This window comes from Mrakia frigida (assembly GCF_051309035.1).
Source record: "Mrakia frigida strain ATCC 22029 unplaced genomic scaffold BDY24scaffold_17, whole genome shotgun sequence".
Taxonomy (NCBI): domain Eukaryota; kingdom Fungi; phylum Basidiomycota; class Tremellomycetes; order Cystofilobasidiales; family Mrakiaceae; genus Mrakia; species Mrakia frigida.
The window spans coordinates 265,181-279,522 of NW_027481264.1; the positions used below are offsets into that span (position 1 = coordinate 265,181).

At 54.8% G+C, this 14,342-nt stretch overlaps 7 protein-coding genes across 7 annotated transcripts; 3 read left to right on the forward strand and 4 right to left on the reverse strand.

Moving 5' to 3' along the window:
- Nucleotides 1-271: 271 nt before the first annotated feature.
- Nucleotides 272-1,596, forward strand: TIM22 (translocation channel protein TIM22). Its single transcript, XM_076640667.1, has 5 exons — nt 272-395; nt 477-603; nt 765-966; nt 1,111-1,274; nt 1,410-1,596. The coding sequence occupies exons 1-5, from the start codon at nt 350-352 to the stop codon at nt 1,420-1,422; spliced, it is 552 nt and encodes a 183-aa protein (XP_076496227.1). The 5' UTR covers nt 272-349; the 3' UTR covers nt 1,423-1,596.
- BDY24DRAFT_390505 (uncharacterized protein) lies at nt 1,597-3,096 on the reverse strand. The gene is made up of 4 exons (XM_076640668.1): nt 2,999-3,096; nt 1,990-2,862; nt 1,895-1,903; nt 1,597-1,812 (listed from the first exon to the last, which is right to left on the reverse strand). Exons 1-4 carry the CDS (start codon nt 3,031-3,033, stop codon nt 1,701-1,703), a joined length of 1,029 nt encoding a protein of 342 aa, XP_076496228.1. The 5' UTR covers nt 3,034-3,096; the 3' UTR covers nt 1,597-1,700.
- A 67-nt stretch (nt 3,097-3,163) lies between these two features.
- BDY24DRAFT_390507 (uncharacterized protein) lies at nt 3,164-4,558 on the forward strand. The gene is made up of 4 exons (XM_076640669.1): nt 3,164-3,372; nt 3,453-3,777; nt 3,866-4,225; nt 4,310-4,558. The coding sequence occupies exons 1-4, from the start codon at nt 3,172-3,174 to the stop codon at nt 4,408-4,410; spliced, it is 987 nt and encodes a 328-aa protein (XP_076496229.1). The 5' UTR covers nt 3,164-3,171; the 3' UTR covers nt 4,411-4,558.
- Nucleotides 4,559-4,736: 178 nt separating this feature from the next.
- BDY24DRAFT_415574 (U6 snRNA-associated Sm-like protein LSm3) lies at nt 4,737-5,470 on the forward strand (the record flags this gene model as incomplete). Its single annotated transcript, XM_076643466.1, has 4 exons — nt 4,737-4,850; nt 4,938-5,030; nt 5,116-5,169; nt 5,450-5,470. The coding sequence occupies 4 exons, from the start codon at nt 4,737-4,739 to the stop codon at nt 5,468-5,470; spliced, it is 282 nt and encodes a 93-aa protein (XP_076496230.1).
- Nucleotides 5,471-5,725: 255 nt separating this feature from the next.
- Nucleotides 5,726-7,674, reverse strand: BDY24DRAFT_415575 (uncharacterized protein; the record flags this gene model as incomplete). Its single annotated transcript, XM_076643467.1, has 9 exons — nt 5,726-6,135; nt 6,296-6,345; nt 6,446-6,457; nt 6,583-6,683; nt 6,761-7,046; nt 7,141-7,194; nt 7,288-7,366; nt 7,448-7,503; nt 7,565-7,674. 9 exons carry the CDS (start codon nt 7,672-7,674, stop codon nt 5,726-5,728), a joined length of 1,158 nt encoding a protein of 385 aa, XP_076496231.1.
- A 630-nt stretch (nt 7,675-8,304) lies between these two features.
- BDY24DRAFT_370494 (uncharacterized protein) lies at nt 8,305-11,395 on the reverse strand (the record flags this gene model as incomplete). The annotated part of the gene is made up of 8 exons (XM_076638111.1): nt 8,305-8,739; nt 8,822-9,228; nt 9,302-9,416; nt 9,500-9,573; nt 9,673-10,000; nt 10,088-10,394; nt 10,472-10,666; nt 10,773-11,395. The coding sequence occupies 8 exons, from the start codon at nt 11,393-11,395 to the stop codon at nt 8,305-8,307; spliced, it is 2,484 nt and encodes an 827-aa protein (XP_076496232.1).
- A 969-nt stretch (nt 11,396-12,364) lies between these two features.
- Nucleotides 12,365-14,332, reverse strand: BDY24DRAFT_370495 (LysM peptidoglycan-binding domain-containing protein; the record flags this gene model as incomplete). The annotated part of the gene is made up of 3 exons (XM_076638112.1): nt 12,365-13,687; nt 13,757-13,807; nt 13,913-14,332. 3 exons carry the CDS (start codon nt 14,330-14,332, stop codon nt 12,365-12,367), a joined length of 1,794 nt encoding a protein of 597 aa, XP_076496233.1.
- Nucleotides 14,333-14,342: the final 10 nt, after the last annotated feature.

Here is a 14,342-nt window from a genome sequence, read left to right on the forward strand (position 1 = left end):
GTTGCTACCGTCTCCGAGGAGATAGACGAGCACGGAAGGGGGAGTGTAGGATTTTGGATGAATGTTGAGCTCGAACGAAACGAGAGAGGCTGGGAAGTCCGATGGTTCTGCTGGAGTTCTGCGAGATGCTGGGTGCGAGTTGAGCTGCTTTAAGGTTGATCTATTAGATAGAGAAGACGAGAGAAGCTTTTCCGAGCTCCAAAGAGGTTGTTGGCGTTGGGGGGAAACACTTTTTAGCGGGAAGGGAGAGGGTCGAAAGCTCGTGCGACCTCTTCCTTCCTCTCCGCAAACCACCAGCACCTCCCCGGCGCCCTTTTCTCCTTTCCCTTCTCCCCTTCTCTCTTCCAAGATGGCTTCCCACCCTCTGCTCGCACCGCTGTTCCCTCTTGGCAAGGGTGCGTCCTCCTCTTCTTCCCTCGCTTCTCCGAGATTTCCAGCTCACCTTTCCCTTCCTGCCTTCCTTTCGTTTTGAACAGAGCCTATGCCCGCTGGAATGACAGAGGACGACCGGTACAACCAGCAGCAGATGGTTCTGTACCAGAAGTACATGAACTACGGGATGGAGAGTTGTGCTTTCAAGACGGGTATGGCAGGAGTAGCTGGGTGAGTCTTGTAAGAGAGAAAGGGAGAGGGAGGGAAGGAGGTTGAGCTTGCTCTACTCCCCGTTCTCTTCCTTCCTTCCCTCCCTCTCTTCGTCTGTCCTCGAGCAAAGAGCTGATCTGACTTAAACCTCCGCATCATCGTGCTCGTTCCTCTCTGTGTAGATTCGGACTCGGAGCCTTCTTCTCCCTCATGTCGACGTCCTTCCAGTACGAGGATCCCCTCAACCGAGCAAACGTCCAAATCTCAACCATGGCCCAAACCAAGATCGCAATGAAGGATATGGGAGTCAAGATGCTCTCTTCAGGAAAGGGTTTCGCTAAGGTCGGAGCTGTATACTCTGGGGTGGAGTGCTGTGTGGAGGGTGTGAGTCTCTCTTTCTCTTTCTCCTTCCTTCCCTCGAGCTCACCGAGACCCGAACCCTTCCCTCTCGTTCTCCTTCTTCCCCTTCGCCCCTTTCTTGGAGGTGAAATTGACTTGAGCTCGGTCTTCCTTGTTGGTCTTCTTCAGTACCGAGCCAAAAACGACATCAAGAACGCCGTCTACGCTGGTTTCCTGGCAGGAGGGATCCTCGCTCTGAATTCCGGAGGAGGGCCAAAGGGAGTGTTGGGTGGAGCTGCTGCTTTCGCTGCTTTCTCGGGCGCGATCGATCTGTATATGAGGAAGGAGGTTGCGTGAGTTTACATTCCATTATGTCCATCGGTTCCAACGTTGCTGCTCTTGAGCTCTCGTTCGTCGCGAGCTCGAGGAGGAGGAGCCGAAGCTTGAGCTGACCTCGTTTCCCTCTTTCTTCGTTTGACGACTTTCAGTGACGAGGACTAGACGAGGTCTGCACTCGATGGGGATTGCTCTTCCTTGCATAGATCTTTCAGGGGGAGTCGTCTCAGCTGTTTTGGAGACGGGGTTCGGAGGGGAGGAGGGAGGGACAAGGAGACGCGCGTCTTTATCCCCTTCTCGACAGCGGGTTTCTTCTCTCAGCAGCTACGCACTTCATGTTGTTCTCTATATACTGTACTATCATCACCCACACACACTCATCTGCTCGATCTTGATACCCACTGCTCTCTTCTTTCTCCGTGTTCTCGCAAGAAGAGGTTGAATCAACCGGCCTGCATCAACTCCATCAACACCCTCGAGACCTGAGCCACTCCTTGCTGGACCTTCTCCTTCTCCTTTTCGGGGACTCGTTGGAGGTAGCGGCTAAACTTGTCGCTGTGGGAGGAAAGGGACAGGGAGAGGGAATCAGCGACGCGTTTGAGAGAGAGAGAGAGAGAGAGGAGAAAGAGGGACGAACGGGTGATATCTAAGGCGATAAAGAGAGTGTGCAGGTAGCTCGTCAGCTTCAGTACCACTCGAGATCGTAGAAAGAGAAGAACCGAAGAAACTCACCGTCGAATCGCGTCTCTCAACACCTCCTTCCTCCTCCTCTTTCCCTCCCCCTCCTCCAACTCCCAAAACACCTTACTAGGCATCAAGAACTCCCTAACAGCCGGCACCGTCATATCCCCAACCTTCACCTCCTTCCCAACCTCCACCCTATGAACAGGCCACGGTATCTCCCTCCACCTCAACTCCTTCTCGTCCTCTCCCACGACCAGCATCCTCTTCCAACCCTTCTCGTACGCCTCCCTCTCCTCCTCGAACCTCCTCTCCACCCTCTCTCCCTTCCTAGCTTCCAGCTTCTTGATCCTCTCCCTCTCAAGCTTATCTCCTTCCTCTTTCATCTTCAGCAATCGAGCAGCCGTTCGTTCAGCCTCCTCTGCGAGACGCTCCGTCCTCTTGACGCTCTCGGGGTTCTTCCTCCTGTACATCCCTGAACGGATCTCCTCGGCGTAGGAATCCTCGTCGAGACCTCCTTGACCTGCTGCTCCTCCCGAAAGAGGATCGTTCCAGACGTTGTCCTCTCGAGAAGCCCATCGCTTGGGGATCGAAGAGCCAGAGGAGTAGGGTTCGTCTCCCCAGCCGAGTCCTGTCCCGTAATCGCCTGTTTCCCAAGAGGAAAGTTCGGAAGCTCGACCTTCGTCTTGAGAGGCTAGATCGCGGAGGTGTTGTTCGAATTGGGAGCGGTGGTAGGCTTGGTAGTTCGGCGGAGGAGAGGCGGAGCGACGAGGAGGAGGAGGGGGTGGAGGGTGGGCATGGGAGGAGGAGGAGGAAGCCGAGGTTGAAGCTCTGTTGGCACGACGTTCTTCTTTACGAGCTTGACGAGCTGCTCGACGGAAAAGTTTCTCCTCTCTTCGGAGTCGGTCGTGAGGGGTTTCCTTGCTGTAGGGAGGGAAGGGAAGGAAGGGGAGGGAGGGAGAGGGAGGAGAAGGAGGGAGGGAGGAGGTGAGCTCGAACGAAGGACGGAGGAGAGCAAGCGAGCTCGTTCGAGCTGCAAAGAAGAAAGAGACACACGAACAGGTGAAGTTTCGAAGCGTGATCTGAGGAAGGCATCTTGACGAGAAGGAAGAGGCGGTGGAAGATTTGCTTGATGGGCGAAGCTGGCCGTTGGGAAGAAGGTCGACGAAACCGAGCTCACTTTCGATTTCGCTACTTCCCACCCAACTTCCATCCTCTCTCCCTCCTTCCCTCATGCGACTTCGCTCTTTCTCCGTCGCAAAGGTCATCCCTGTGGAGGTCATTCATCTCATCATCCACGAATCCGACTCGGTTTCTGCTCTCAAAGCCTGGTGTCTCGTCTCGAAGGGGACCCTGTCCGTCGCAGGGCCGATCCTCATGAGAGAAGTCGTCCTCACTCGTTCCAAGGACATCTGCCCCTTCCTTCTCCACAGGGTGAGTAACATAGTATCGATCCTATCAAGTCAGAAGGTGCTGACACAGTTTCATGTTTGATTTCGCTCCCGAAACCACAGTTCAACCTCCCCTCTCCTCCCTCCTCCCCTTCCTCTTCATCACCCCTCGTCCAACAGTACCTCTCCACCAAACACACCCTCTTCCTCGATCTCCCACAAGCCGAAACAGCGGATATGGATCTGTTCCAGGAACGAGCGGTCCAGAACGCTCGAGGACGACAAACTCGCTTGACGCTCTCGCTCTCGGTGGTGAACGTTGACCTCGAGGACCCGCTAGTCGACGAGGAGTCAGAGTACGAGATCGTCTCCTGGATTGCAGCAGTCGTATATTGGCTTCAGCCGATGAGATTTAACGAGCTAGGCGCCGACAGTCAAGTGATCAGGGGTGAGTGTTCTCACTTCAGTCGTGGTTGAGGAGGGAAAAGGTCTCGCTCGCGACGTCTCATCCTTCTCTCGTTCTTTTTTTCGTGCAGCCTTCTCTCCTTCCATCACCTCTGACTACCAGGAACTAATTCTACCCGATCAAACAAGAGATGATCTCCTCTCCAACCATCGGCTCTTGATCGAAGTCCAGCTATCCGAGGAGAAAGCCATCAGGCAGTTGGACCTGCTCGATTTTCTTGCGACGATCTGCACACGGGAGGAGATGGAGACGAGCGAGACGTTCATCCAAGCGCTCGACTTGGCTGAGAGCTCGGAGACTACGGATCTGAGGGAGGTGTTCAGGAGGATCCGAGCAGGCGACGACTGGGCGGAGGAGGAGAAGCCAAGGTCGAGATCTCGACTCGCCTCGCGAATGGCCTGGCTTGTCAGTCTTGCTCCGAGAGTAAACAGTGAGCTTCTACTAATTTCAATCTTGACTGCGTCTTGGTGGATAGTTTCACTGACCATTCGCTCTTGCTTTCCGCTGTCACAAGGGGTCATCTTCACCATGAACGCGTTGGGTTGTACGTACCCGAGCGTCGGGACTCTCACGCTCTTCTTCCCCCTTTTGACTCGACTGGTCATTTTCTTCTGACTCGCAGCCAAGAACAGAACGGATTCATTGTAACGGTTCGAGATCCTCGACGTTGGCCGTTGGACGCGTCGCTCCTGCCTTCTCTCTCCCCCTCAACTCTTCCTTCGTAGTTTTTTCTCACCTCGGTCAGACGATGAACGTGCTTTCTGCTTCTTTTCATGCTCAGGAAAGCTTTCAGCGCGAGAAGACGGAGTCAAAAGTCTTCGAGAACCTATTGAAACTGATCAACTCATCGAGCTCGAACTTCCCTCCCTTCCTCCCAACTCCTTCGTCCCCCCCAAACCCGCCCCCTCCCTTCTTTCCTTTTCTCTCTTCAACTCATCGCAATGGACGGACCCGCTTCTACAGTCTCTGAACCTCTGGATCTCGTCAAGCTTTCCCTTTCGGAGCGAGTCCTCGTAAAGCTGAGAGGAGATCGAGAGCTCACTGGAGTTCTGCATGTTCGTCGTTCTTTCCCTTCCCTCCTCCTACTTCTATACATCTCGCTCGACTGACATTCCGATCACTCGTATGGTGGTTTACGACAGGCTTACGATAACCACATGAACCTGATTCTTTCGGACGTGGAGGAGACGATCACGATTGTCGACATCGACGAGGCTGGAGGAGAGAGCGTTAGGGTTCGTTTGAGCTTTCCTTCCCTCCCTTTCCTTCGAACGAAAGCGAGAAACTGACGTGACCTCTGCTTTGTTGATGACTCTACAGATTGCCAAGAGGAACGTTGAGATGCTGTTTGTTCGAGGGGATGGAGTCATCCTGGTGCGTCCTTCCCTTCCTTCCTTCGCACCTCCTCCTTCAACTCTCCTCTCTCGTCTGCCTCTCCCTCCCATCTCTCTTGCCACACGGATCGAACTGGAAGACGTGCAAGCGAGCTTATCGCTTGCGCTCGCTCTTTGTCTGCTTCAAGCTGGTCTCGTGGAGGACAAGAGAGGAAGAGGGAAGGAGAAAGAGAAGCTCGACCTCAACGTTTCCTTCCTCCTGGGCTGACCTCCCTCTCTTTCCTTCCTTCCTTCCTTCCCTCCCTGCTCCTCTTCCCCAGGTCGCTCCCCCATCACGATAAACTCCCAACTAAGGAACAACAACTCAAAATAACATAAACGAATGATGAAATGCCCTGCCCTTCAAACCTGGATCCTTTCAGCCCTCGAAGCTCAACTCGACCTCGACCTCACTTCTTTCCCTCCCTTCCCTTTCCATCTTCGACGCAACAGCAGCAGAACGTAGAAGATCATCGGAGTATACGTCAACAGCCAGCAAAAGATAAAAGAGACCGTTAAACTGCTAAAACCCTCCCTTTCCTCCCCATCCCAGATCGTCACTCCTCCTTCCCTTTCGTCCCGCCATTCGTCCCAACTCTCATCTCCTCCTCTTCATCCACACCCACCTCCCTCCCCGATCCACCCATATTGGCACTCAGCAGCAACCCACTCCTCTCCCCGTCCACACTACTAGCCACCGACCCGCTCCTCTGCCTTAGAAAGCTCGGACGCGGGCTGAGGAGAGGATCAGAGGTTGAAGGGAGGCGTGGGCTTTGGGAGACGGAGGTTGGAGAGTCTGGGAGAGGGTCGGAGGTAGGGAGAGAGGTGTAGGCTGCGCTTGTTTGAATGGGGTGGGGAGGACGACGGGGAGTGGAGGAGGAGGTGGTTGGGTCGAGAAGGGAGGGTGAGGCAGGAGAGGAGTGCTTGAGGACTGAGTCGAGGAGGGTGAATTGGAGGATGTTCATTGCTGTAAGAGGAGAGAGGAAGACGGAAGAGGAGGAGAAAGAGGCAGGAGCGACGTCGGGGATCAGTTGAAGGAATTGAGGGAAGGGAGAGAGACGCGAGGAAGGTGGGTCGAAGTGAAGATGGAGATGGCAGCTGAGAGGGGCGAAAAAAACGTAGCTCACCCAGCGGGAAGATGGCCATAACGAAGACGACTTGACCGGATGGAGGGAGCCTGTTTGAGCGGGTAGAGAATGGAGGGAGAGAAGAAAGAGGGAAGGTTGGATCAGCGACGCGTTCGATTCGACTCTGAAGCGAGGGAAGATTCAACGAACCAGCTCAGGAACCTGAAGAGCGGAACAGAACGATGAAAGGGGAACGAAGATCAGCGGTGCGAACGACATCGTCCCACTGGTCCGAGCTGCGAGAATGAGACGTGTCCTTGTGGGGAGAGAAGAACGGAACGACTCACCATGAACCGAACGAGAAGATCTCGGGCAGCACGGCGAAGATGACGAGGACGGAGCTCTTCATTATCAAGAGACTCGAGACGAACACGGCCGCTTGCTTCGCCTGAGAGCAAGAAAGAAAGGAAAGAAGAGAGGGATGAGCTCGATCCCTCCGATGGGATTGAGCAGCGTCAAACATACCCAGCAGTTCCACCTCTTCCCGTCCTTGTAGACTCCCATGTCGAACCCCTCCAGCTGGAGCTTGTCTACGAAGACGTATCTTGAGAGCTTGAGGAGGTAGGCGATGAGGATGACCCCGAACGTCGTGTCGATAAGGACGTTCAAGAAGTAGAGGGAACAGGGATTGGGAGGGAGGGAGGGAGACGGTTGAGGACGAGTTGTTAAGATGAAGGATGTGCGAGAGTCGGAGGAGGAGGTTGAGAGGAGAGGTGTTGATGATGGAGCTGGGAAGGTGGAGATGAGGATGCTGTGAGAAGGAAGACGAGGGAGGGAGGGAGGGAGGGAAGGTGAGTTGAGCTCGAAGTTGTTGAAGGAGCCTCGAGCCTCGAAATAGTACATACTTGGATGCATGAACTATAGCTTGGCCAAGAAACTGTTTCGAATTATCTAGGGCCCTGTGAATCGAGAGCGAACGACAGAGAAAGGGAGGAGCGTGAGCTCTCGAGCGTGGAGGGACGAGGGAGAGGATCGAAGGAAGGGAAGCTCACCAGATCTTCCAAGGACGTTTTGGATGTTCTAGACTTCGCTTCACGAGCAGAGTAGCTATCACGAGCACTCCCATTAGAGCTGAGAAGATATCGAGGAGAAGAGCTCGGTTAGTTTCGGCTCGAAAGTGAAGGGAGCAAGAGGGAAGGAAGGAGAGCGGACCCTGGACCATCAAGCCCGTCCCTCCTCTACTCTCCCAGCAACATCCGAAAGCCAAACTCGTATCAGTACTGTCTCCTCAGTCCCCCGATAAGGCGGGGAGCGGGAAGAAAAGCTCACAATAGCTCGCAGTTGCCTCCTTCTATCGGAGAAGAGGGGAGGAGGGGAGGAGTCGGTACGGGCGAAGCTGCTGGGAGCCAGGGCACCACTGGAGGAGGAACGACGGGCATGTTGAGAAGGTAGAGAGGAGGAGGATGAGGAGGAAGAGCTCCAGCCGGAGAGGGAAGACCGTTGAAGAAAGGGAGGGAAGGAACGTGGAGGATCGATGGTGAGGGAAGGGGGAGAAGCGACGAGTCGTTGACGTCGCTGACTCCTCCTCTCTCTTTCGTGTTTGTTTTTCTTCAGAGAAGATCTTCAACAGCATCTAAGATGAAGAGCGAAGTCACGTTCGAAGAACCGACGGAGAAGGTGTTTTTGTGCAGATCGAAATCCTGGCTTCGGAGCCAAGAGACGCGTCGCGATTCAGCCTCGAATCTCCCTTCGTTTGCTCGTTGGCCTCGTTGATCTCTGAGAGCTAGACTAGAGGACGCAGGCAACCATTTTTTCAGAGCATATGTCCTATCACATCAAAAAGCTACTACATCTCCCGTCTCCCTTTGCTAAACCCTCGCCTCCGCTCCTCAACTCGTGCTGGTCCTGAGAGCGCAAATTCGCACAGTGGTTTCGCCCTTGCGTTGTGAAAGGCTCATGTGTCGGAAAAGATACAAGCAAAGAGATGATGATATCTCTAAACCAGATTCTTCAACCCGTTCTATCCATCGCCTCTCCGTTCCTTCCCTCTTTTTTCGAACTCTCTTCGTTCACTCCTCCTCCTCCTCTTCCTCCTGCTTCACCTTCCCAAACGTCACCGCCTGCCAAACCAGCACTCCCCTCATCACCACCTCAATCAGGTTCGTAACCTTCCAAGGATCCATCAACTCCCATCTCCCCCATCTCGACGAGAGAACGATCGGAAGCGACGAGAGAACCTCCGATCCGAACTCGAGGAACGCGACGACCTTGTAGCTTCCTCCGAACGTCTTGGAGCGATGGTTGAGGAGGGATTGAGCGAGGAAGACGACGAATCGAGAGGTGTGGTAAATGGGCTTGATGAAACGGGTGAGGGAGGTGGAGGCGAGGTCGTGGACGTAGGAGAGGGAGGCGGGAGTGAGGGAAGGGTGAGCGGGAGGAGACGCTGAGATGAGGTCGGGGAGGAAGGGAAGGTAGAGGAAGATGAGGTAGGCGAGAATGGTGGCCTACAAAAGGAAGAACGTGAGAACGTCAGGGCTGTTTCGAGAAAGAAAGACGCGTCGAAGCAAAAAAAAAGAGACGACTCACCAAAGCTCGTTGACTCCAACCGAACTTGAAATCCAACCTCGAGCTCGTCCTCTCTGCATGCGTCGACTTCCTCCTCGTGACACTGATAGGAATCCATCCTCCCCAGGTCCACTCCAACTTCCCAGCCAGATTCCAAACGAGCGAAGCCGCGACGAGGACGAGAGGTGCGAGGGCGAAGTCGATTCGTTGACCTTTCCTGAACGCTGCCGAGATGAAGAAGAGGACGACTCGAACGAGGGTGTCGATGGCGTAGGCGGAGATGGCGATTCCAGTCGAGTAGGAGCGGGTGAACCAGTAGTGGCCGGAGAGAAGGATGGACGCGTAGAAGAAAAGGTTGGAGAGTTGACGGAGGAGGAATCGGAGGATGGGTCGAGAGTTTTCGTCGTAGGGATGTCCGAGGAGGGAATCTAGGGAGAAGGAAGAGAACGGGGAGTCAGATCGGATACGAGACTGGCTGCTGTGAAGGAGGGGGGGACGCACTGATGAGCTCTGACTTGTCCTGACTCTTTGCCGAAGTATGGTCCGCAAACTCGTCGTCCAAGTCGAGGAACCTCATTCCTCCGAACATGCGTCCATCCCGAAGGTACTCGTCGCTCTATGGAATGAATAGAGAGAAGCAGAAAGGGATCAGCTGCTGTTCAACGGCGGAAGGGGAGAGGGGAAAGGAGAACGACGAACGAGAGAGAGCCTCAAAGGAGACACCGTGGCGAAGCTGATGTGCCATTCGAAAGCGAAGTCTGGAGCCTCGACATCTGGATACGCAGAAAAAACGGTTGAGTGGTCAGCTTCCTCGAAAAGGGAGGAAGAGAGAGAGAGAACACGAGACGCGACGAAGAGCGAACCAAACTCACCTTTCTCCTCCGAGTCCGTCTTGTTGACCTTCTTGGGAATCTCAACAACATCCTTGACTCCAGCAGATCCGTAGTTCGCAGAGACGAAAGGAGCGTATCTCCATCCCTTCGCTTCCTTCTCCTCGACCTTCTCCTCCTCGACCTTCTCCTTCTCGACCTTCTCTTCCTCGTCGACCGACTCCGCCTCCTGCGCCAGCGCCAACGCCTTCGCATCCAACTCGGCAAGGTCCTCGAACGATCCCATCCTGATGAGGTTCTCGAAGTGTCCGATCTTGGTGAAGGTCCTCCTGCAGGCTTGGTAGTCGCTCAGCCCTCTCATGCAACGAGCCTGGAGGAAACGACGAAGAGAACGCTCGAGACAGTCAGCTTGAGGAAACGAGATGAAGATTTTGAGTGAGCTAGATCGTGAGCTCACCTTCCTGTTCTTGAGGTTGTTCATCTTCTTCCTGAACGAAGCCAACCCGTAGGTAGGGAAGTCCGAAACGAGCGTCACAGCCGACCGCGTCACAATCGAGCTCTTCCTTCCTTCGTTGTAGTCGTAGGTTCTGAACTCGTTGACGGACGATCCGTCGTCCTCCTCGATGTCGGAATCGTCCTCTGGTTCCGGCTTGGGTCGGCTGCCTCGGAAGTTGGTGTGCGTCTGTTCGAGGAGGTTCATGGGACGACTCCCCGCGAGACGACTCGCCCAGGGAGTGATCTCGTTCTTCTGCTCCGAGACCGTTCTTTGAAAGGAAGATCAAACGAGCAAGATCAGCGACGATTCAGCAAGACTCGGAGGAAGGAAGGGGAAAGGACTCACCGTCCGACTGCTGGGTAAGGAAGAGGATGCTTCTCTTGTTGTTCGCTGTAGTAGACGTGAGGACTGGTCGTGTTAAGGGTCGAGAGGTAGTGGGTTGAGCTGAGAGGGACGAGGTCGGAGGAGATGGAAGAGGGGGGTTGGAGGTGAAAGGTAGCTTGGATCTCGAGACTGAAGGGTGTATCCTGAATGATCGAGCTGCACGACGAAGAAAAAGGGAAAGAGAGAGAGAGAGAAGGGGAGCGTTCGAGGTGAGTCGTGGAAGGAAGGAACGGTGAATCACCACGAGCTGATCCGGACTCACATCAATCGACCAGGCAACACGGGCTTCGCTACCACCTTCTTCGACGCAGTCCTAACATCCATGTCCCACATCACCACCTCGCTCCAAACCCTCTCCCACTCAGGCTGCTTCTGGAAGGGAAGTCCAGACGAGTGAATCGAGACTGCTCCTCCGTTGGACGAGTACGAATGAGAGATCCTGATCCCGCCGCTGCTGCTGGTGTCCGTCTCGTTGGAGCTGAGAGCTTCCGTTTCGTTCTCGTTCGTAGGAAAAGAAGGTTCCTGGTAATTCCTCCACCCTCGATCCATCACAAAGATGCTCGCAACAAGGTCGAACCGCTCAAACCCTCCGTCCTTCCTGTCACCAAACAGCGAATGAACCACCTCGTTCTCCGCCAACCCTCCGTCCGCCGCCGCGTGAAGAGCCGAATGAGGGTTGTAGGATTTGGAGAGTCTCTTAAAGATAGGGAGACCTTGAGTCCAAGCGTAGAAGGTGGCGATACCCAACGAGACGAGGAGGAGGATGCCGAGAAGGAAGCGGAGGGGAGCGTCGGTTGAGCTTGAAGGTTTCGACTTTCGTCGTCGAGGGAGGGGATCCATGGTCGAGGAATCCATGTCGACGAGAGGAATGGGTTTGTAGGACATATCTGTGGACGGGAGTTTGAGCTGCCGGATGGAGTTGGGGGAGGAGGAGGACGAGAGAAGGGCAAGTCTGCGTTTTGAGCGTTTGAACAGGGCCGGGGAGATGGATTCGAGGTGCTCCGAAGGGGGAAGGTGGAAGCTTATATGTAGAGCCGAAAGCTGCTATAAGGAGAAGGATTTGGTATCAAAGTCGTCTGGGACGTGAGCAGAGCGAGGTTCAGATGAAGGATAAGCTGTAGATCGAAGGAAGAAACGAGGGAAGGGAGGGAGGGAGGAAGGGAATCGAGGTCGACCGAAGCTCGCTTCTGTCTGCTCTCCTGCTCGTTCGAGCTTTGTTCTGTCGGATGCGAGAGGACGTGGAGGTAGGGGAAGGCAAGGGAGAAGAGAAGAGGAGAAGTAGGGCTTTCAAGGTCTCCTCGATGCTGGTCGTTGAAAGAGAAGAACCAAGAGAGGGAGGAAGATCGAAAGCTCACCGACTCAGCTGCGAGCTCGATCGTTACCAAGGAGACACGAAGACGAAGGTTGCAGGTTCGTGTTCGTCTTGTTCTATGTGAGTGCGAGTTCCGAGAACATCTCTACTGGTGTGAGCACGAAAGCTTCTACTCGGATGAAGCTGAAGAACGAGCAGAATAGAACACGCGACGCGTCTTTGTCCATCTCCTCTGCTTCCTCTTCTTCTCTCCTCTGGCGAACCGGAAAAGCAAAGAAATACACATGAAGGCAGGGATACTCAGTAAGCACTCTATTCAGTCTAACTAAAATTAACTCAGCCCAAACAAGAAGTCGTTCGTTTAACAAAACAAAGAAAGAGTCCTCGCCAACGACTGCCGATCTAAAAACCATCAAACACCCCTCCCAACGCGTTCTCTCCCCTCCCCTCTTCCATCGGCCCTTGACAGAGCCCCAGCTCCCGCACCAGCTCTCCCTCCCTCCCTCCCACCAAACCCAACCCAGCCCAACCCCAAACCCAACTCAGATCAACACCCCCAAATCACTCCCATTCCCCAACCCGTCCCCTACTCTCCTCCCCTTCCCACTCCCTCCCCCATTCACCATCATCGGCTTCGCAGGCTCCAACTGTTTCCGTATCGGTTCCGGCTGAGCGAACCAATCCGTTCGACGCGTCGTCGTCGTCGCTGAAGTTGGAGAGGGTGAACCGACGCGTGAAGACGTAGGCGTGAGTTCGAAGGCTGGGTCGTTGGTTGATACCGATAACGGAGGGTTGGTTGACGAAGAAGAGGCGGTAGAAGAGGTGGTAGAAGAGGGGTAGAGGTTCGCTGACGACGAAGCGGATCGTGCTCGAGGGTGGAAAGGAGGTCGGAGGGTTGAGATTGAGGAGGAGGGTGAAATGGAGAGAACGGGTGTAGGGAACGGGTCGCCCAGAACGAAGAGGGAGGTGAGCCTTGAGGAGAGCGAAAGGGAGGGTGAGGATCGTTTCGAGTTGAGTAGATGTTGTTGTTGAGCTGGTCTGGAAGCGGTGGAGGAGCGGGATATGGTTGTTGTCGAGCTCGTTCGAAACGAGGACGGACCTCCGTTGGGAGATTTGGGTGAGGAGGAGTAGGAAGAGGAAGGGATGGGTGGGAGACGGGAATCCAGAGAAGATCGAGAGGGTGCTGTAGTTGTGGATTTGGGGAAGAAGGATAGTTCCGAGGCAGGTATGCGAAGGAGGGAGAGGATCCGTTCGTTGGAGGGAGGAGGTGCGGCTGAGGTTGGATTCGAGGAGGATGGGATGATGAAGGAGGTAGGGATCGGGGACAGGAGAGGAGGTGGAGAGGAGGCTGGGAAGGAGGAGGAGGGTGTATAGCGTGCTGAACTGCTTCCTCCTTGAGCTGGCGAGCTCGACAACGAGGAGGAGGAAGAAGAAGTGAGGTTGATCGCTCCTGCGTCGTCGACCTCGGACGAGGAGTAGATCATGCTCGTTCCTCCCAAGAACCTCTTCGCTACGAACCCTTCCTCGTCCCATTCTCCTCCCAACCCTCTTGATGACCCTCCCTCACTCCCAGCTGTGCTCCCTCGTCGACTCCCAGGAAGGGAAGGCGTGTTCCATCCTCCTCCTCCTCCAGTTTCTGAGCTTCCTTCGGCTGTTGTCCGAGACCTGAGGTGAGCCGATGAGCGTCGTCCGTTGATCGCTGGTGGTGGTTTCGAGTTGGTAGATACGAGAGTGACCTGATCGGGTCCTGGTCCGTGAACGACGGTTTCTCTGAGGCGACAGGCCTCAAGAGGGACGTAGAGCGTTCGACGAAGGTGGATCGTGTCCGAGCTCCAGAGTTTGTTCGATTTCCGGAGGATGGAGAGCTGTAGGATCGCAACAAGAACGAGGTCAGGTCGGTAGATAGGGTAGGCTTGAGTTCTGTCAGTGCTCACTTCTATTCCGTAGAGAAGAGCGACCTTTGCGAGGGTATCGGTTGGCTGAACCTGTGGGGGGGAGGAGGGAGGAGGAGGTCGGACGAGCCATCGACGTCAGCTTCTTCTCCTCTTCCCTTCTCGCTAGGATATACAGAGATCAAGAATCAAGCTCACCTCATGAACCAGTACATCTACACCTCCGTCTATATTGGCCTTTCCCTTTCTCAACAACTCCAAGGACTGCCTCAACCCACCATCGCTACTTTCGCTTGACCTTCCGACTCTCTCGAGCTCCTCCCTCGTCTCGGTCGTCCTCCTTGTAAGCTTGGGTCGAGTAGCATCGTCCTGGTCAGAGTCCGTCCTTGTATTTATCGACGAGAGAGGGTGGGGAGCTTTGACGCTTCGACGACGGGAGATGGTCTCTGGTGAGGAAGGGGAGGAGGAGGAGGAGGGGTTGTTTGACAGGGAGGAGGACGCCGTCGACGAGTTGAAGCCTGCTCCGTTTGAAGTTCTCGTAGGACTCAGAGGAGGGAACGGTGTACGAGAAGAGGTAGATGCCGAGGAGGAGGAGGAGGAGGAAGATGGCCAGGACATGCCATCAAAA